This window comes from Clupea harengus, chromosome 11, assembly GCF_900700415.2.
Source record: "Clupea harengus chromosome 11, Ch_v2.0.2, whole genome shotgun sequence".
In the NCBI taxonomy this organism is placed as follows: Eukaryota; Metazoa; Chordata; class Actinopteri; order Clupeiformes; family Clupeidae; genus Clupea; species Clupea harengus.
In genome coordinates this window covers 3,983,367-4,005,866 of record NC_045162.1, presented here as the reverse complement: position 1 = coordinate 4,005,866, position 22,500 = coordinate 3,983,367, and the positions used below count along the sequence as shown (strand labels likewise).

Here is a 22,500-nt window from a genome sequence, read left to right as displayed (position 1 = left end):
ACTCAATACTGGCCCGATTTCAATCGTTTTTGTCCCTAGTAAAACTTTAGATCTAGAAAGATGGAAAAAATAGGGACCAGGTTAAAAAATCCTGAAGTTTTCCTTTAATGATTGACGTATATACTTAAATGTGGACTGAACCGTGGCTTTGTATCTTAACATCTCTCAATTTTATGTGACCACTGAGGGTCATAAACAAACGCCTAAAAGTTATTGATTAACCGCCCACCGGTTTGACAACGCTAACCTAGATAGTAGAGACGGGCAGAAACAAGATGCCCCGCCGGCTCACGGGTGCAGCTGTGGTGCCGCTGGACACCAAGAACACAGTCAGATCAGAAACACTCTTACCTCAGCGATCAAATCTCTACGGTCAGATCATAAAACACTCTTACCTCAGCGATCAAATCTCCACGGTCAGATCAGAAACACTCTTACCTCAGCGATCAAATCTCTACGGTCAGATCATAAAACACTCTTACCTCAGCGATCAAATCTCCACGGTCAGATTAGAAACACTCTTACCTCAGCGATCAAATCTCTACGGTCAGATCATAAAACACTCTTACCTCAGCGATCAAATCTCCACGGTCAGATCAGAAACACTCTTACCTCAGCGATCAAATCTCCATTCTCTGCGTGAACCTGGGCTATGGCACCGATCTCCTTGCACTGGGAGAACGCGGAGTACAGCTCGTCGTCCTGCAGCATGAACACTCCCTTATAGGCCATGAACATTTTGAAGGAGTTGACACCTTTCTCACGAACAAGTGTTTCCATTTCTCTCTTGACCTGCAATGTGTTCATGCATACATGTGCAAATATGAATATATGTGAACACAGTACAATCACAGTGTATATATCACAGTATTGCAGACTTGGGTAATATAGCATCTAGCAAGTGATGCAACACTGGTGTCTCAATCCAGTGACTACAGGCAGTGTAAACATGACCAGATGTTGATCAAATGCACATCTGTATCTAGTGTGTGTGTGTGTGTGAGCGTACCGACTCGTCCCACCAGGTGACGGCCACATGGAGGGAGTAGTCGCAGCACACTTTGGGGTCGGCCGTGCTTCTCCACTTCTCGTAGGCCTCCAGGAGAGATGCTCCCTTCTGGGGGATCACAAAGTCCAGGATCATGGTGGTCCCCCCGGCAACAGCAGCCTAACAGAACAGGGAGGAAAGGGGGAGAGAGAGAGAGAGAAAGACAAAAGGAGGGAGAGATAGGGAGAAAGAGAGAGAGACAAAGGTAGGGAGAGAAAGAGGGAAAGAGAGAGGAGGGAGGAAAGAGAGTTACAAAGGGAAGGAGAGAGGAAAGAGAGGGGGATAGAGGGAGAAGGAGAGAGGAGGGAGAGAAAGACAGAGAGAGGTAAAAATCGATTGGTTTAATCAGAATAGTATTCATACATAAACAGTTCATTTTATAATATCAGAGCAGTTTGTGTTTTTCTGGTAACTGTATGGTTCTGTTGCAGTGACTTTTTACATTTTTACAGTGATTTTGAAGTAACACGTTATAATAAAGAACATTAGTAATGCGCTGATAATCATTTAGTTCATAATTAACTAATTATCAACAAAAATAGTAGGTAAGGGGTGGTGAGGCGATCACATGCTTGAGCCTCACCAGCGACTCCTATTGGTTGGTGTGATTGCACACCAGCGACTCCTATTGGTTCGTGTGATTGCACACCAGCGACTCCTATTGGTTGGTGTGATTGCACACCAGCGACTCCTATTGGTTGGTGTGATTGCACGAAATCAAGGTGGGGTCTGGGCAATACTGTGAACCTTTAGCGAGGCAAAATAAGAGACAAAAATATAACCAATAAATAGATAGTTAGCTTACTATTAGGCTACATTTCTTTATCAAACGTGACAACATAAAATCACCACAACAATCCGGCCAGTTAGGCCATCCTACTAGCCATAACATACGTATCATAAGATAAGTTCCAGATGGTTTTTTTTTAATTATTATTGCTTCTCCTCTACAAGCTCCAGGTCAGTTCCTTATTAAAGGCTAACCACATCTTTTAGACTGATTACTGGCCCCAACTTTCCACTGGATTTGGCCGATGTTATGTTGCTTTCTTAGCCATCGGGCTCAGTTACACCCGGTGCAGTTTGAAGCACAGACTGGTTCACTGCTTCCACACCTGAGTAATGTGAGCTGTTAGCAGGATAATATGTAATGGGTCATGTATTAATGTAAACATGAGAGTGAATTATGGCACGACTTCAACTTTCAATGTAAGCTATCTGTTAGTTTTGTTAACCCTCTTAACAACCAAAACGATGCAGAATAGGCTATAGGCTTACGTACAACTGTGGCCATGGAACAATTGGACTGAAAGGTAAAAGTCTATAGAAATATTTGTATGCAACAGTATCACACCTTGGGTGTGCCTTTTTTGTGTAAGGGGAATAATAAGACATTCAAGTGTGGTAAGATTTTACAGTTGCCTTTGCCTCTGTGCTCTTTTAAGGTTAAGGATTCAGTAAGGCCTATTTTAGCAGGTATTGTTAAGTTAATGGTCGTGTTGTATTAAATCATTATTTAACCTGTCGAGTGCCAGCATCACCAACAGCTGTGCTGAACGCCAGAAAATGTTCCCTGGTAAAGCGAAGAACAAAGACAAGGCCATTGGAGTGGACAGGAACACAGTCTATGCTGGTGCTGAGGAGCGGGTCTGTCACTGAGGAGCGGGTCTACCACTGAGGAGCGGGCCTGCCACTGCGGAGCGGGTCTACGACTGCGGAGCGGGCCTGCCACTGTAGAGAGAGCCTACCACTTCAAGTCTGGGGAGCTTCTGCAGGGCTACCCCAGAGGGCACAAGCTAAAGACCTTTTGTCACAAAGTCTTTCCTTTCCAATTAGAATCATAATATAATAATAATAATAATAATATTTGGTCAGCCATTTTCTCCTTGTGGTCTTCTAGCTTCTTTATGGCACCACCTCACACACACCTAGACCCTTCTGCTAGCATTAAGAAGAAGCTAGCGCAGTATTCTTTGTAAGGACGTCATGGCAGAGGTGACGAAGAAACTGAGTAAAACGTTTTCAGAGGAGAAGCCAAGAAGTTTGATCAGTGTTTGTCAACCTCACACCAAATAAGCTTCGGAAGTTTGCAACCTTGAAAACCTAACTCGGCTAGCTTATAATAAATGACACTGTCCAATGTATACTTTGCACAATATGTGCCTTTATCATGTCGCCAACAACACTATTAGATTACACATACTGTTCTTTGTTGTGTATGCATATTGCCACTTCAGCTCCCATGATCCTTCAGGTCATGGGGGAACTATAAAGGGGATGCGCTCCCCTCTTTCGCCCTCTTGTACATGGACTCTGCCTGCACTCCACTCTGCGCTCCTGATGAGCCAGGGCTACCTGTTCGTCCTAGTAATAAATATAAGTTACGTTATCAGCCTCTCCAACGCTTCTTTCTTATTTAATGCGTGCCCCCACCCGGACACAACATTCTTCACATTCAAACACTTAGAAAACAATGTATAGGCTGATAACATGAGCAGTGTTTCAGTCATTCTTTTGTAATTATTCTTTGATGTCAATAAATAAAACGAATAAAAACAATTAATAATGAATATAAAATATATATAAATAAATATGTTATAATAATAAGAAAATATATAAAAAGAATAGAAGTCATATTTGTGTAAAATCTTGTCATATTATTCTTCCTTGTTGGTCCCCATGTTTGGCTTCTAGCATTGTTTTAGGAAGCCACAAGATTGCACAATCATGCACAAACAGTCTTTTCCTGTTAAGCAACTCCACATACGCATAATCTCTCCCCATATTCTATGTTTTATAAGGTTAATATTAACCTTCCTTCTTGGCCCGCTCTACATTCTTTTCTCTGTAAAGGCGTGGAAGCACATTTGAACAACACTGTATGGACTCCTTAAGACCCCTTGAGATGCAGCTGCCTCAGACATGCCTTGGCCAGGTGCAAACATAAAGTCTGGCCTTGACACTAAACAACAACTTGCAGTTATTTCATATGCAATCAAGCAGATTAACTGAGATCAGCAATAAGTATAGAATGCTACGAGATTGCCATCTTGTGACTGCAATATGGCATCCTTTATTGGTGGCATGACCCCATCTTTAAAGCAACCAGCCTGGGAAATATGAGACATGAATACACTTGTGAACTAACATGTTGCTGCAGTGAGGTTTATTTGCACTGTTTGTGCAATCTTTCATGGTTGGACGACAGGAGTAGAACTGTGAACCACAGACAAAGATTTTTTAACCTTTGGATGGTTGTGTTTCATGTGAAGACTTAGGGTTAGTATGCAGACCCGTCTCAGGTGTAAGCAGCAATAACCCCTGCACTGCTTAAAAAAAACTGTTCTCAAAGAACTCCTTGTGACACTGACAGAAGTAATATCATGATAAAATACTGAAGCATTTAACAGGGTTGTTTTTGCTGCCAATAACGCACTTATTTATTAAAACAAGCAACATATGTTTGCCACATGTGATTTAGGCCAACTAGAAGAAATGCACAGTAAGGGATTTCAAATATCCAGAACATGCATGCAACTGAGTGCTGTCTGTTTACATTTTCTAGGCTTCTTATACAAAGTCAGCAAAGTTGGTTGATGGAATAACTGAGACCACATAGATCCATCACAGTCCATGTTTAATTACAAATGAACATATTTTCGAAAGTGAAAGGAAAGCTATGTTTGCGTGTTTCCACTACGATCTGAAACTATAATAGGCAACATCATAAAGTCAGGCTGCACTTCGCCTTTACCTTTGTTCCAATGTGAAAGTCATCCACGGCTTTAGTGCCCATAAATGCCAACTCCATGTGAGTGTGCGTGTCTATGCCTCCTGGCAACACCAATTTGTCCCGGGCATCAATGACCCGCACTCCACCGGGTAAATGCAGATTTAATCCGACCGCCACAATCTTTCCGTCTTCAATGTACACATCACCTAGTTGAGTGGCATCTTCGTTCACAATTTTTCCACCTTTGATAAGAATCCTATTTGGACTAGCCATGCTTTCTTGTTTATTTGACCCTAAATCGAAAGTAACCAATAAAGTTGGGTTAAAAACCAAAGAAGATGTAGATATTAACTTGTTGGATCATATGTGGGTTCTAAAATGGAGGACACGACTTCACTTCGGCTGCCTTTATCAACTCTGCACTTGGAACACTCAAGTTGGTACAAGACCTTCCCCATAGGCAAAGTTCCCATGTAATGTTGCCACGACACACCTGCCAGTGTAGTTAAAAGCCTCATAGTGATTAACGATTACTGGCGAAAACCCTTCACTGGGTTTATATATTGACTTTTTTTTCAGAGAAAAATTAAGGGATTCAGAATGAATGATTACTAAAAAAAAACCTTTTTGTATATTCTCCTCTCACATCTTTAAACAAATACAACTGTAAAACCGCAAATCTGCTGTCTCTAAATGGCCCATAGATGGCTCTGCAGACTGTACTATCTACATGAAGCATGAAATTAAATTCAATGATAATAACTGAAGTAGCCTGCAGTGCCGTGAAAAAAGTATTTTTCCCCCTCCAAATTTCTTCAATTTTTTGGCAAATTTGAACAGTTCATTGTTTCAGCACTTAAAACTAAATGCAACACAATACAATGGCAACTTATCTCGTCATAAAATAGCCTACCTTCTACATCTAGCCTGCATTTTTTTGGGAGTTTCAAACAGACGTCCGGTCTTCCCGTACTCATCGAGACTGTCCATTACATGGACCTCGTGAACAGTAAGCCTAGACAACCTGTCCTATTTACAGCCAACCATAGGAAGAATTTTAAAAGTAATTGACCTGTTTAAGACATTTTTTTTTGTTTGAGAAACTGATCATGTTTACAAGGCAGTCGGCAATTATGAGTAACATTTTTCGAGCGAGCATAACTACTGTGGTGGTCAAACATCTGATTGCTAGCTATAGCTTCAAGGGCAGAGTTCAATAAAAGTGTAGCACAGCTCCAGTAAATATGTTATGTTAGATATATTAGTATTTTTATTTCTAAGAAATAATAAAGCATTACATCACTAACATGATCAAAGATTCTACGAAATATAACCCAGTTTACTTAATTTCGTACCATCTTAAAATGTATGTCTCATCTCACAAGATCCATGGAATCACCAAAGAAAATAAAGAGCTACACGAACAGTCTTGAACACTGATGTCACACCACAACATTTAGATTTAGTTATTTGGTAGATGCTTTTAGGAACTTAAAACACTTATTTTTACAGTGCAGTATACTGCACAGAATGAGAGGACGTGTCTCATGATGACGCACTACCAAAATCCACTTAAGGCAGCTCAGATGGAAACATGAGCTATTAGCCTAAAAAAAACCTATTGAAAAAGAAACATTACTTTTCTTGCACTGTAGTCTGGCTACACTGTGTCTCTAAAATACTCTATATGTCAGGCTTCCAAATCCATAAGGAACCACATTTTTAAAAAAAAACATAGACTATTAACTTATTAAACATTTTTGGTGTGTAAATATGTCTTCAAAGCACTTGATGTGTAGCTAACACCCTGATGTCACTTCATATGATGAAGATACATTTGCACTTAACTTGGAGGTCACAAACACCCTTAGGTTCTCTCTGTGACAGTGGGAGATGTTGTAGCAAGCAACCAGGTGTTGCTGGAATGCAGTGAATGCAAACACTTGAGGTCTTTTGGTGTGAGAAGATCAGAGAGAGGTCATATGATGCAAAGCTATTTGGCCCTTAATCAGTAATCAGTCTAACAATTTCTGTTATCAAGAATAGTAACAATGTGTGTAAATGTTGATATTTCTTAGATGTTTTATACTTCTAAAACAGCCTGGGGTCAAATTGACCCCAAAGAACACATGCGTACAGCATGTGTACAGGACATTGAAAACATATCATCATGTTCATTTTATGTTTACCCAGTTGTCCTCATTAAATTAGGAAAAGTCATTAAATATTAAGCACACAAAAAAAATGTCAATCAGTTATTTAGAGATGTTAAACATTGAATGGGGTCAAATTGACCCCAAAGATAATAGGAGGGTTAAATGGTTCCATTTGCGTGACATGATAGCTAGTTATCTAGCTGATGTTACAATCTCCTCAAAATTATAACAGGAAAAGGTAGAAACCCTCTGGGAGCCTGTGCAGCTTCATATTAACATGAGTTTATATTCACTTCAAATTAAAATAAGTTCTTATCACACACACTAGCAACTACCAACTGTTAAGATGGTTCCCTAAACTAGAGATAGCAAGTTTAGTTTATAGCTCGGTTAACTGGTGTGAGACCTCGTATGTTTTACACACCTCTCACGGAGGTTTGAGCGCAGTAGCATCCTGTTAAATAGTCTACAGTTAGGTGGGAATACACACAACTGTTTATTTATCGGGTTGGAAGACTGAGTATGAATGAAAATGTGTTCTATCCAATGTTGTTTTTAACGGGATTCATATGTGAAAGAGTGAGAGAGACCCATTCTACCAGACAGAGTAATTGTGCGCGTTCCAGGCATTCCAACTTCCAGGCGAAAAAGAAATGCATTCCCATGTATAGACCGCATGTATAGTTATTGTTGTTGATGACTTATTGAGTGAAATGTATAAATTAAACTTGTATGTACACGTAAAAAACATGTTATATAGTCTGTTTGAAGAACTCCACCAACAAAAGACAGCTGTGTGTGGTAGGCCTAATGTGTGTGTGAATAGGAAAGGTATATGATATGATCATATCATATGAACTTCAAGCCTCCACTGACCACTGCTAACCTCTTCCTTTTGTGGTACAGGTGTCCTCTGCACTGAAAATGACAACAGTACACAAGTCATCAATTCATGAGTGCAGACTAAGGGGTCTGATGGGTACAGGGTTTTCAGAACACCAAACTGTGCGGAGTACTGCAACCGCTTCACGGAAGGGGTGGATCACGCAGCAACCGCTTCACGGAAGGGGTGGATCACGCAGATAAACTGCACATATCTCAGTTGTGTCCTGCTCAGAGTGAGCTGGAGCTACGTTCGATACGGCCCAGCATTGAGGACTCTGCAGACGACATTTTGTTTGAGAGTAACAAACCACCTCACTGAACATGTCACTGATGAGTGAATCTGTTTAGCAGATGACATGGAAGGAGAGGGGAGCAAGTGAGCAGGAGAACCCTACCTGTGTGAACCACTGGCTTCAGGAGAACCCTACCTGTGTGACCCACTGGCTTCAGGAGAACCCTACCTGTGTGAACCACTGGCTTCAGGAGAACCCTACCTGTGTGACCCACTGGCTTCAGAAGAACCCTACCTGTGTGAACCACTGGCTTCAGGAGAACCCTACCTGTGTGAACCACTGGCTTCAGGAGAACCCTACCTGTGTGACCCACTGGCTTCAGGAGAACCCTACCTGTGTGACCCACTGGCTTCAGAAGAACCCTACCTGTGTGAACCACTGGCTTCAGGAGAACCCTACCTGTGTGAACCACTGGCTTCAGGAGAACCCTACCTGTGTGACCCACTGGCTTCAGGAGAACCCTACCTGTGTGACCCACTGGCTTCAGGAGAACCCTACCTGTGTGAACCACTGGCTTCAGGAGAACCCTACCTGTGTGACCCACTGGCTGTAGATTAGAAGAGCACACAGTCAATGGGCTCTACTCCTACCACTGAACAGCATCTGAGCACTACAGCTCTGCTTCAAGCTGAGCAGGTTATTGTGACCTTGAAGAAGAATTATGTCTTCCTGTGGCTGGAATTCACATATCTTAACTGCGTCTAATTACATGCGGGAAAATGCTGCAATACGCAGCATTGCAATTTGTATAGCAGTATTTCGTATTTGATTATAATAAATTATCTTGTGTCAAAATGGCAGTGTTTCTTTAGTCATAAATATCAAATGGGAAAATAGGACTGTATGCACAGAGACCAACTACATTCATAAACAAAGTGATACATTAGCTATTGGGTTGAATTAAGTCACAAAATGAACTGATCAGAGAGTCAAAAATCACACAGAAACCTTAAACATGAACATGACGATGTACATATATGTCGCAAGGTTTTTCGAGGTATGATTTCCAACCACTTAGAGGACAATTTCATGGCTTAAGTTATGAACAGAACTCCGTACGCCCTTCTGTGAACTGAACCAACAAGCCTCAGCCTGTTGAGTGGATCCGTGGTATGCCAATGTCATCGCCATCTTGTGCAACTTTATTTGTCATTGTCTGTATGGGAAAAAAAAACTTCACAGAGGAAACAAAGATGCATGCATGGCTGAGATAAGCAACCCAACAGGGCTTAGGAGCACCTCACCTTCACCGACACAATAAACAATAACCAGTGACTTAAGAGGATTTACATAAGATGCGAGAAGCAATCAATGTCTGAAATACTAACGAGACAGCCACGGCATCTCAAGCCTCTCAAACAGTTGAATTAACAAATCTGAGATTGAAGTCATTTTACAGTGGTTTTGCTGCAGTCATTTTACAGTGGTTTTGCTGCATTCACATATGCAGTGAACACATATATACATGCATATATCAGGGTCAAAATTTGTAATATAAAATGAGGTAATGTGACTAAAATGGCGTGTACATTTATAGTTCTCTGCAGTAGTAGATGTGTGTCTGTCCTCTAGAGACAGCCATTACTGAGAGGGATAACTGCGATGACTCCTGGGGTTGCTGAAACGGTACACCGATTTGGCATAAGCACATCCTTACTGTTTCCTGTGATTTGGAATCAAGCTGTTCCTTCAGCCTCCTTGACAGCACACCACATGTCAGATATTGGTAAATGTGGCAAGATATTTTTTGTGTTTCTTTGTGTTCAAATACACTGCACTACACTGCCATTCAAATAAGAGGTTCTGAATATAAATTCTGGAGTGAAATTTATTTTCACAATGTTATGTATCACTTGTGACCAAGTGATTACACATTTATTTGAGGCACAACTGCAACAGTCAGCATTAATACCCCTCAAAAAACAATATTTGGGTAACATGAAAAGGATTACCTCAGAGGGACCTTTAGCCTGCACTTCCACCAGTTGGACTGCAGATGGCAGCATTCACAGCACATGGCAGAAACAACATCACAATCAGAACAACATTTGACCATGCTTTGTTTACAGTATTATTGAACAAAAAACAGACACATGGGTAACAATGAAATGTAAAGTTATTTTTAAACGTAATTTCCTTCACTGTCATTATCCTCCTCGTCTGGTTTGTATACAAATGTCAACACTTTATTGTCTTAAAACCTCTCAGGCCCACAACAAATGAATCACATTGGTTTTGAGATCAGTAACGTCTGTGAGGCCACGAGTGAAGCTCTGTTTTCTCCCGATTTTTTCGCAAACATTTGTTACCCTGTGGCTGCCCTTGTCCCCCGCTACAACAGATCAGCAGACTTTAAAAATGTTAAGCCTTCAACAATGGCGAGGCGGAAAAATGTGGAGGGAAACAATTAAATTACGCCTTGCATGAAGTTTGCTTTTCATTTTGGGAGGCAAATTTAGTGCCGCGGTTAATCATTTTGCTGTCGAACACGATTTGCAAAAAATATTCAAGAGCTTTACGTGCCTCACTGCCCCCTCTGTATTGCGAAATAATGGGCCTCCATCCAATTAAAAACTGCATTAAATCACCAAAGTGTTACATGCACTTTAGCGGTATCTTCCTAAATAGGTCTTTCTGCTTGTGCAGATGTTGGCAGTACCTTTGGAGGGGGGTCTTTTGAATGTGTGGTCTTTGTGTTAATCTAGCATTATTTAAGTCTGTTTGCATTTTTATGCATTACTGTATTGGCGTGCTTGCAGGGACAAACACACACACACAAAGCACAAAGCACAAAGCACATTATTTACTGTAAAAAAGAAAAGCATGTAGGCCAACATTTATGGTGCATGTCAAATAACCTGATATGCATTGGTATGGCAAATATGTGAGCCACCACTCTCGCTCTCTCTCTCTCTCTCTCTCTCTCTCTCTCTCCCTCTCGCCCTCCTTATGTGTGTGTGTGTGTTTCATTTCCATAAGCGTGCCCTGAACATCTGTCTTATTCTGCGGTAAAAAAAAACCCAACAAATTGCTGTGAGTGCGCATGGTTCATGTGTATTATTGTTGTGATACTCCAGTATTGAGCGTCCACTGGTGCAATACCTCAGTGGCACTCCTTCTGCCCTTCATCCTTCACTACCAGGCACTGCCCCCTACTGCCCCCCTACTGCCCTCTACTGCCCCCTACTGTTCCAACTGCTGCACTTTTAGGAAGGTTTGACCTCAGAAAGTGATCTAAATAACAAAAGGAATGAATAAACAGCACTCAGAAAGTCATTTCTATCAAGAGCTAAACAGAAGAAAGAAAAAAAGATAGATGGGTCCAATTCAGAGAGGGAGGGAGGAGAGAGAAGAGTGTCAGTGTGAGCGCCTCTCCATGTGGCTCTGAATGCTCCGTGTTTCACCATGTGGTGTTGAACAACCCACCCCATCGCAATCTTCAAAGCGCTGCGTAAAAAAAATAGTCTAGCTGTAACATAGCTGGTATTTCATGTTCACGAATCCAGGCTTCTACACTCTCCTAAAATTAAGTAGTAAGTCACTGAGCTATGATCACCAAACCTTCTGTGGGCATTTTGTGAAGGGCTTTTACCATTCGAGTCTATGGATGCATATTTGAGCTGGCACCTGCAGAAATGTATAGATATTTATAGAATAAGGAAAGATATCTTTCAAAATAATTTCTTAGAAAGAGAAATTTGAAAAAAATAAATCTGAATCCTGCGGTTTACAGCATATGACACTCAGAAAACAAACAGTAGGTATCATATGCAAGATGTTAATTAATGCAAATAATTATAACATCACCTTCACCACCATAACACAAAACATAGATGCTACAATACCCCCTATGATACAGATATCAATTTCTTTTCCAACAAAAGCTGACCATATAAACCAAAATATAATTTCCATTCTACTGATGTTACTCTGCACAGCAGCCTACAGGGGAAGAACAGAAGTAGTTGTATATGAATGATGTCTGAGGACTGAAAATACAAAGGCATAATAATGACCTCTTTATGTAGTGAAGATAGTTGTACAATATGAATATATAAGAGCTGGTAAATAATGATTCTGCACCTACATGGCAGGACATCCATAAAGCAGCCAGCATACAAAATCCCTCTTCCATAATTGGAAGCAATTTCAGTCTGTCCTTCATTTCTTCCTGTTCCATTTGAAACATGGCAGAACAAGAGTGCGAGATGCAGTTGTCACACAGAAGCCATACTATCTATTTTGGCTAATTAAAAGATTTGCAAATACACATGTCAGCTGATTATCACATACACAACTGTCTTCTGCGGTCCCCAGTTGCATCAGTATTCCGGAAACTCATTTGCCTCAGCAAATCTGATGTTTATTTAGAATGAATCAATCTACTTACCATTGAGTTAATTAATTGATATTTTAATGCTATTCTTATAATTGGAGCTGGATGAATCCGAGAACAAAGCAAGCCGATGAACACAAATAGAAGTGATCACTGTAATACACACATTTTTCTATTATTTTCCTCTCGACTCACGAGGGGGGTTGTGTGTCCCTCAGACGGCTTTGGTGGGGGGGTTTCTCCGCCACTAGATGACACCGTTGGGCAACAGTGTGATTCCACACCAAGCACACTTTCTCTCTTTCCCTCTCTCTCTCTCTCTCTCTCTCTCTCTCTCGCTCTCTCTCTCGCTCTCTCTCTTTCTCTCTCTCTTTAAACCCACTGAATTTTTTTGCTCCCTTCGTTCCTTCCTTGCCCACAAATTGGGGCACAATGCGATATTCTGGGGGATACTTTTCCGACACCTTCACTTTTTGAAGACACCTTCTGCCGTGCCCTAAATGGATCAGCCATGAAGGTCAAAGGGGGGGGGGGATGTCAGCCTGTGTCGGAGAGCGTGCAGAACCCCCCAGCATTCTGTTTAGGGAGGACCAGCTAGCTGATATTTACACTTATCGACAGGAAATCAAAGAGGACATTTTCCAGTGTCTTAAGCCAGCTGATAATGTTTACACTGCCTCGCCACTGAGAAGTAATAGCAGGACGTCTATGGATCATAAATGTCAGGGTGTAAGGAAGAAAGCCCAGGCACAGCCCCTCAGAGAAGGGCGCAGGGCACATTAATGTGCACAGACAGTTGAGAGCTTGCTTTCATGCAAGCGTGTTGATCCTCGTGTCAAAATATGGGTATTAAGTTTGGAAGTAAATGTTTTCGAGGTTTTAAGAAGCGTAGTTGCTTGAAAACATATGAAACAAATACAAGTATAAGACGAAAGGCTTTCGTCATGTTAGAAATATCACGTTGCATGTATTCTCTCTGTGCTATCTATAGCAGTTGTTTATCTTAGGCTCTGAGGTGATTTTACACGTTCAACTTCAAATATTTATATAGCAATGAGGGACGCGTGTAAATATTTAATGTCATTATCAGCATCATGATCAATCATTTTAATCCTGGCTTTTGATCATTCTGAATACATCTCGAGCTCATCTTTGTGTCTGATAATGTTTGCAATCTTCTTTTCCACGGGCGTTCAAAGACGAATATATATATAAAAAAAAAACCTTGTCACATCCTTTATCTGAAAGAACAATTATTTCCTCATCCCTTTAGCTTATCAGCTCCGATGATCAAATCAGATAGATGTGACAGCTAAATAAATATGTAAACGTGCAGCAACACAGCAGCACTGATTCCTCTCTCAGATAGACACACTCTCACACGACGCACACAAGGCTGCATTGCTAGCAGGATGACAAGTGGCACACCAGGGGAGCTAAAGGAGTGATTCTTCCTCCTCCTCCTCCTCCTGCTTCCCCCCTTTTCTTATCGTTTGATGATCCAGATATCATTTGTAATAAATTATTTACACTGTATGTTATTTATCTATATGTAAATGAGCGTGATTCGTGAACAGGTTCAGAGATAGGACCATTGTGTGCAGAGGTAAAATGTGTATGCACACACTGGCTCTGATTGATTCTTTTCTCTCCCCTGCACTAGTCCTGTGATAACTGATTGATGTTGAGCACTCCAGCCAAAATGACACAGCGTCAAGTTACCTCATATGATTTCATATTTCTGTTGGATTTTTATTTTTGGTCTGAGTGTTACACTTGTCATTCGGCGAAAATGTTTGTTTTGCTTTTATTTGCTCAGATATCTTTTCAAATCTTTTCTTTATTCAAATACATCTCATTTAGAGACAACAATACAACAGCACACAAAATGCTATAGATATCATCATTTTCTCCTTTTCTAAAGATTACAATTCAAAAATAGAAAGTATATATATTAAGCATTTATATTTTGTCGTACGATAATCCCTCAAGTGTAGACAGATGCTGCAGAATCAGAAGTAACCCTCTAAAATCAGGGTTCCCATATTACTTGCCACTGAGTGTCATGCAGTGTAGACATGCTCTGTCTTTTTATAGCATGCTGGTGAGCATCTAAGCTTTAATACTTTGGGTTGTCGCCTGTTCCCTTATTCCCCACATGCTTTGAAACATGTAAGTCTCTTTTCAATCAGTTTTTGAGCCCAGCATCGATATTGGACGGCGTCCGTGAAAGAAGAGGAGCTTTGGCCGCTTGATGTGAGGAAATTGCCACGGGAAGGGGATTGGCTTGACCTAGCTTTTTCTGCCCAAATGAAAGAAGAGGAAACACAAAAAAACACCACTATATTTAACCAAATCTGCAGCTTACTCCAAAAACACATGATAATGATATCCTCTTAACATGCCATGCAGTAGAATTACTGTCTGTGTGACAGAGGCAGACCGCATCCAAGATGGCAGGAGACAACTGTCCCTGCCATGACCAAAGCGTGTGCCCCCCCCCCCCCCCCCCATGAAATGTGCCATGGTTTCCCAAAGATCAACTAAATACACGCAAACCGCTGTTATTCTCTCTGACCAGTGGTCGCCGTCAACAGGATCCGCCACATTACTGTTGTTTCTCGCTCCAAATGACAAGTTCGTTTTAATGACCTCCAAATGCAGGGGAAAAAGGTCGAGAGAAGTGTTTGCCCACAGTAGCACTCTCACTCCCTGCCATAACAGGCTTATGCTTGTTCGCGATTAGCGTAGCATGGGTGAATCGCCTCCTTTTGTCTACCCCTGCATCTCTTAAAATAACATCTTTCATGAGTTTCCTGTTGTTTTCCCAGAATCTTAATTAGCGATTAGTTGGAATAATTCTCCAATCGCCTAATTCCTTTTTTTCCCCTCTCTCCTCCTCCTCCTCCTCCTTCTTCTTCCTCGACGCTCTGCAGCAGAGACTGTGTTATTTTAATTAAGCAGGGGTCAGATGTATTAACGCAGTGGGAAAGCGCCAAATGATGCAACCCGCCTCAAACGCAGAGTCCCCGGGACGCCACGTCTACTCCTCCCCAAAAACAACAAGGAGGGGGGCGAGGGGTTGTGTGTGTGTGTGTGTGTGTGTGTGTGTGTGTGTGTGTGTGTGTGGTGTGGGGGGGGGGGGGGGGGGGGGGGGGGGGGGGGGGGGGGGGTGGTGGACTCGTCAGGGGGCAGGTTTATGTTCTCTTGAAGAGCCTAATGATTCTTTTTGATTAGATGTTTAAATCGGGTCGTGTAGGAAAGGATGTGTGTGTGTGTGTGTGGGGGGGGGGGGGGGTTGAGGAGGGTGGAAGAGGGGTTGCTAGGAATGGAGAAATGAAACGAAGAGATAGAGAGAGACAGAGACTTAAAAGAGGAAGAGTCTCCAATGCGCCCCTGCAGAAGAGACTTGATCAGACCATAAATCAAAATGTCCAGGTCCTATCGTGATTCAGATCTTTTGACAGTAAAATTGCTTGCTTTCTTCACCACATTGCATTATGGCAGGGAGGCACATGGTAAATAAAGAACCATCAGACCACAGATCAGTCGGGCAGATTCAACGGTTTCAAAGAGGACCAACTCAACTTAAAGAAGTGACCAAGAAACAAATCTAAGAATCTCACGGAACTTTACAAGGTTACAGCCTAGCCTTTTTGCCAAAGTACCATGAAGCTGAACAATATTAAAACATTATAACAGCCTTTGTAGGGCCTTGTGCACTTGTCTGAAATAAGGCCTCCTCAGCCAGCTGTCGAGTGAAATAACACACGCTTGTCTAACCATCGTAACTCGCAGAACAGATTCCTTAGCATGTGAAGAAAAAAGAAAAAACATAAGTGTACAAAGTATTGGCCTTTTTCTGACTCCGCTGAAAGACAAGAAAGGTCTGATATTAAGAAGTGCTGGGGGACTGGGGCCTGCCTGCCTGTAGGGCCCCAATGCTGACTGACACCCTCTCATTGATAGTGAAATCTAGCAGGTGCATTTACGTGCTCTCCTCTGATCCGCACACCCGCCGCACTTGTCTTCTTAGCGTGCTCTGTAATATGCAGCTTCAAAGATCAGTATGAACGCCATGCGGCGCGATAAGATCTGCAGTGTGGAGTTCTCCTTCCCTTTTCTCCGCTTCTCCTCCCCCCCCCCCCCCCCCCCCCCCCCCCCCCCCCCCCCCCCCCCCGGCTCTCAATCTCTCACTCCCCCCTCCCAACCCCACTACCTCCACCACTGCCTTCACCACCAAAACACTCTTTTGGGGTTTTCTTAAGAAAATGTCAGTTTAATCGCATCTTAATGCTTTGATAATGGGCCCCTTTTTACATGTTCCGAAGCACAGCCACATCAGTGTCTTAAAGGAGCAGGCTGAAGAAAAGAAAGGAGGCTTTTGAAAGAAAAAGAAAAAAAATCTCGGGAAATTAAATTCGCCTGGGTTTTCCTATACTGGGCACGGCCCTTCGTCTCCGTTTGACCCAACTTGACTATACCGTCGAGTCATTAATTGTTTCACACAAAGACACAGAGAGAGAGAGAGATCAGACAACTCCGATTAAGTCTCTGATCAAGGAAACACGTGAAACACAGAGACGCAGCGAAAGAGGGGGACATTATTAGGTGTTCCTTAGAACCAAAGTGGCGTCTTCAAAGGAATGAATGAACGCATTGTTTGGATTGTGAACGATGTTTTGAAGATTGCCTGCACAGTATTTGCACTGCATTAACGTGTCATGAAGGGAAGTGGCAGAGTGAGCCTATAGAGTACACACACACACATGTACGTGAACACAGCGAGAGACCAGATAAGACAACCCACGTGAACGGACACACACACAAGTCGCGCAGAAACCCACGAGAGCTAAGGTGGAGCGAATCCAAACGAGTCACTTTTTGTTTCTTTCATAGATTGCAGGTGCACAACCAGCTGCCGGGCTTAGATGACGTTTTTCTTTTTTTTTTTTTCTCTCCCCAATTCCTTCATGCCTGTCACTCAAAGTGACAGGCAGGTGAGGCTGGATATGTGCAATCCCTCACATCAGCTGCCATCACAATCTCTCTCTTTTTTTTAACGACGGCTGGGTGGAAGACATGAGAGGAGGAGGAACTACAGACCGAGCAGCAATCACCAGACTGATGTGTTGAGTGAAGAGGAGTCACTCAAATATACCTTGACAACTTTGGAACAATAATGGGCAGATTGGACATGACTGTTGCCTTACCTTGTGTGTATGTGTGTGCATGTGTGTGTGTGTGTGTGTGTGTGTGTGTGTGTCTGTGTGTGTGTGTGTGTGTGTATGTGAGCGCATGTGTGTGAGTGTGTATGTGTGTTTGCCTTTTGGAGGGAGCGAGTGTGAATGTTTTTATACATTTGCTCTCTTTTTTTTTCTCAAGAAAAGTCCGTAATGGCAAACCTTGAGGCGGTGTGGTAAATCCCCCAAAGCGGCCCTTCACTAGCACAGATGGAGGAGAGAGCAGCATGTGCCTCTGTCCCAGTCTGACTCCATCTGCGTCAAATGAAATGGTGGGCAACATCAGCCAGTCACACAGCCTTTTGACAAATAGCAACATTACTCCTGCGGTCGAGCAACACCGACATTGCTTTTTCTCCCCTCTCCCCCTTCTCTCTCTCTCTCTCTCTCTCTCGATTCTCTCTCTCCCCCTTCTCTCTCTCCCTCTCTCTCTCTCTCACACTCTCTCTCTCTCTCTCCCTCTCTCTCTCTCTCTCACACTCTCTCTCTCTCTCTCCCTCTCTCTCTCTCTCTCACACTCTCTCTCGCTCTCTCTCTCTCTCCCTCTCTCTCTCTCTCCCTTCTCTCTCTCTCTCTCTCTCTCTCCCCCTCTCTCACACTCTCTCGCTCTCTCTCCCTCTCTCTCTCTCTCACACTCTCTCTCTCTCTCTCCCCCTTCTCTCTCTCTCTCCCTCACTCTCTCTCTCTCTCCAACTCTTTCTCGATGCGAAGCACAGAGTGAACCCGCTTAGTGTAATCACTCAGTCAAAGCGCACACGAGCCCCACTGAGGGCAATGGAGTCTGGGTACACAACATTATCTGCGCCTCAAGATGGATCCTTGACTAATCCCACAGTCTGCCACGAGATACTCCCCCATGATGCTCAGGGACGGGGAGGCAGCACGCTGGCTGGATCGGGGTGGGGCTCCCCAGCCGCCTTTCCCACGCACTGGAGGCTCGGCTGGGTCCTGGCCCCGTGCACCTTGATGTCCGGCCGACCGGATCGGCAGGAGGCCGACCCCGGATCTCATTCCTGGGGCCCGTTTATCGATGAAAACCGCTGGCAGCCCCCGGCCGCCTCAAGCTCGGCGCCCGTGCAGACAGATATTTCGCTGTTTGCTTTGTTTTGTTTCCAATTACTTTTCAAGCAGTGAGCCATCCCAACCCCCCACCCCCCAACACCCCTCATTCCCCCTCCCCCCACACCACCCCGATATTACTGCTGAAGCAACAAGACCCCCTCCTCTTCATCTCTTAATGAGCTGGATTGCATGGTCTGTCATAAGTGGTGGATTTGGTGGTTATTTGCCGAAACACAGACGTGCTGCATTGTGTGTGACTCCACACTCGCGTCGCCGTTCCTCTTTGATTCGGACTAATGGTGCCCCACCAAGCAGCACAATGTGGGGTGGGTGTGCCGAATCCCCTAATTCCAAATCGTCTCAAAGAGCCGCGCATGTAGCAAGAGAAACAACCGCACAATGACACACAAATGAAGTGATGGCGGAGGCCGGTGAGAGGAACCCCCCCCCCTCCCAAATTATTGTGAACATGAAAAATCAGAGTATTGACAGAATCGGCAGCCATTATTGCAACGACTCAAAGAGGAAGCGACACCATGCTGATTCTCTTTACACAGTTGACAAACTCGATGTAATTAAATTCTATTCTGAGCATTTAGAACTGAGAAGTGTGCAAGTCTTTTCCTTTCATTTGCACATAGATTGGACAGCCAGCTAAACACAGAAAGCCATCGAGCCACTTACATTTGGTCAATAGGATTAATTCAATGATACAAAAAGAAATTACATGTGTTTCATGTCAAATGAGAACAAGAACACATGAAAAGAAGTCCATGTAAGATGGTCATGTGGATGTAAAAGGAAAAAAAACATTTGGTCCCTGAATTGTGTGTCAAAAACATGGCTCAACATGCAAGGAGAGCTTCACTTTGACTGGCACTGCGCCAGCAGCGTGATGCCCAAATGTCAGCCTTTAGCTTGAAACGTCTCCGAAACCGGCCAGTGAATTATTTTTAGCGTTGGCTGGGGGAGAGGGGAAGAGAAGAGAAAGTTTGCGAGGCGCACAAGTAGGTCAGCTTTCACACCGTGGTGCCTCAATCCCGGTACTAGTTACAATTACACATCTCCGGTCCAAGTCTTAATCCAGTCTGAGCCAAACCCAATTCAAGCTTCCCTCCTCCTGGCTGCTATTGCAGCCTGTGCAATCCAAACAGTGCATTCAACCAAAGGCTCTCTCGGCGCCTCGGCAGATGACTCAGAACTTGTTTGGAAGGGCGAATGAAAGTTTGATTGCTTCTATGTAGCCCGAAATTGAAACGAGACGCACTTGAATGTCTTAAATGGTCTGAACGGCTATCATTTGCCCATGCACCGCTGATGGGAAATAACAAAACGCTGTTGTTTGATATTATTGCGCACCTCCTCCCTAGGGTGTGATTAAAATTAATGAGTCCCTCTTTGAACATGACAAGCCTGCTACATCCACGTCTTCGTGATACTTCAGATATTAGGAGGCAAAAATGATGTTCTCCTGAGCATGAGTGACCACAATATACTCATTGAGAAAAAAGGTTAAGGGGTTCTTCATCTTGTCCTAATACAAGAGAACCAATCGATTTTTTTCGTGTGTCGAACCAATGTCGAACCTTTCATCCTGAACTACAGCTCACCCCCAACCCATAAACTAAGCTCATCTGTATTAGTATCAAGAAAAAAAAATGTGGATGTTTACTGAACCAAACTAAACCGAACAAAGAGTAAAATACAAAGAACGATCATGCCTTTTTATCATATCATCATTGCACACACCAGTGCACACAAAGCCTTTGGCTGGTAGGCAGAATGTGCCCACAGACCCCAACAGTGCCTAGAGACTGACTGACTGAACTGACTGACTGACTGACTGCTAGGCCACTAGTCAAGTCTTGGCTCTGTTTACAAGGTACTCCTCTGCGAGCTGACAGCTCTATCGCTGGGGCTGTGTTCCTGCTCCCCGAGTGCAAAGGCACGCCAGGTGTGCCTGCAATTAGTCGCCGAGTGATGGATGGGATCAGGCCAGGCTGATGGGGCCGGCCTTATTACATTACATCTGGATGGATCCCCGATTTATTTATGAAGCGACAGAGAGAGAGAGAGAGAGAGAGAGAGAGAGAGAGAGAGGGGAGAGAGAGAGGGAGAGAGAGAGAGGGAGAGAGAGAGAGAGAGAGGGAGAGAGAGCAGGTGACCTCGCCGCAATGAAAATGATGAGGTTTATGGCGCCGCGGCCTCCGTTTGAACTGTGACAGGTAAACAAACTAATTGATTTCCTGAGCCTCACTGTGGAAGACTTGTCACACATGCATACAGTACACACATACACACACACACACACACAAACACATGCACATTCCTGCTTCCACTAACTGTTTGCAGAACAGACGAACCCATCATCTGTAGCACTGAAAACATGTCAGTGTGGAGCGAGTAATTTGCGCTGATGAATGACAAGCACAGACTCCTGTTCAGTAGTCGGAGTGCTCATTAGAAAACACATTTTCAGATGTCACCCAGCTCCAGAGTTTTTGTAGCTGCTCTGGTGTGTGTGTGTGTGTGTGTGTGTGTGTGCGCTTTTTTCCAGTTCTGGTGTGTGTCTGTGTGTGTGTGTGTGTGTGTGTGTGTGTGTATGTAGGGACGAAGAGAAATAAACAAATACTGCTTGAATATTGCAATGTCACAAGAACGAGCAGAAGGACCTCAAACCTCAATTGACATGTCTGGTGGAACTGAGTAGCTCTTTCTCTCTCCCTTTTTCTCTCTCCCTCTCTCTCTCTCTCTCTCTCTCTCTCTCACTCTCTCTCTCTCCCTTTTTGAACGCTGACAGCCATCTGTGTGGATTCCTTTCACTCGTGCTAATGAGCAGTGTGTCGCTCGGGCCCCGTCTCTGCAGTCCGGTCCCAGGGGGGCCCACTACAGCTGCCGGGCTTTCAACAAGCTCCACCAGCTCCACCAGCTCTGTCTCAAAGTGCACTGCCGCCAAACAACCAACTTTCTCCCATTCAAAGTTAGAAAACAGAACGAACGTACGCCACACATCTGCACCGTACTTCAGCAACCCGTCAGTTAAGGGAGGAAATATGAAAGGCTGTCGAAGTGGAGCGCAAGAAAATGAATAAACAAACAAGTTGGGGGGGAAGATAGCAGACGTACGTACAGGCACAGCCATAGCAGACGTGCGTACAGGCACAGCCATAGCAGACGTACGTACAGGCACAGCCATAGCAGACGTGCGTACAGGCACAGCCATAGCAGACGTACGTACAGGCACAGCCATAGCAGACGTGCGTACAGGCACAGCCATAGCAGACGTGCGTACAGGCACAGCCATAGCAGACGTACGTACAGGCACAGCCATAGCAGACGTGCGTACAGGCACAGCCATAGCAGACGTACGTACAGGCACAGCCATAGCAGACGTGCGTACAGGCACAGCCATAGCAGACGTACGTACAGGCACAGCCATAGCAGACGTGCGTACAGGCACAGCCATAGCAGACGTGCGTACAGGCACAGCCATAGCAGACGTGCGTACAGGCACAGCCATAGCAGACGTACGTACAGGCACAGCCATAGCAGACGTACGTTCAGGCACAGCCATAGCAGACGTACGTACAGGCACAGCCATAGCAGACGTGCGTACAGGCACAGCCATAGCAGACGTGCGTACAGGCACAGCCATAGCTAAGGGACAGACGTGCGTACAGTATGCACAAAACTGACCTGTATTTGTCTCTCTGTTGTGTTATATGTCTTGTGTTTTTATAGTGT

General features: G+C 43.8%; 1 protein-coding gene across 3 annotated transcripts in view; it reads right to left on the bottom strand.

The window, feature by feature from the left end:
* dpys (dihydropyrimidinase) overlaps positions 1–5,212 on the bottom strand; it is a 17,727-nt gene extending 12,515 nt beyond the window's left edge. For 2 of the 3 annotated variants that reach the window (XM_031576754.2, XM_012823124.3), the window contains exons 1-3: positions 4,803–5,212; positions 1,010–1,168; positions 613–792 (exon numbers count right to left, since the gene is read on the bottom strand). In XM_031576754.2, the coding sequence (XP_031432614.1) occupies positions 613–792; positions 1,010–1,168; positions 4,803–5,054 (591 nt within the window). In that variant the 5' untranslated portion in view covers positions 5,055–5,212. Of the gene's footprint in view, positions 1–612; positions 793–1,009; positions 1,169–1,631; positions 1,652–4,802 lie in introns of those variants that run through there. The other variant, XM_031576755.2, reaches the window with a different exon arrangement.
* Positions 5,213–22,500: the final 17,288 nt, after the last annotated feature.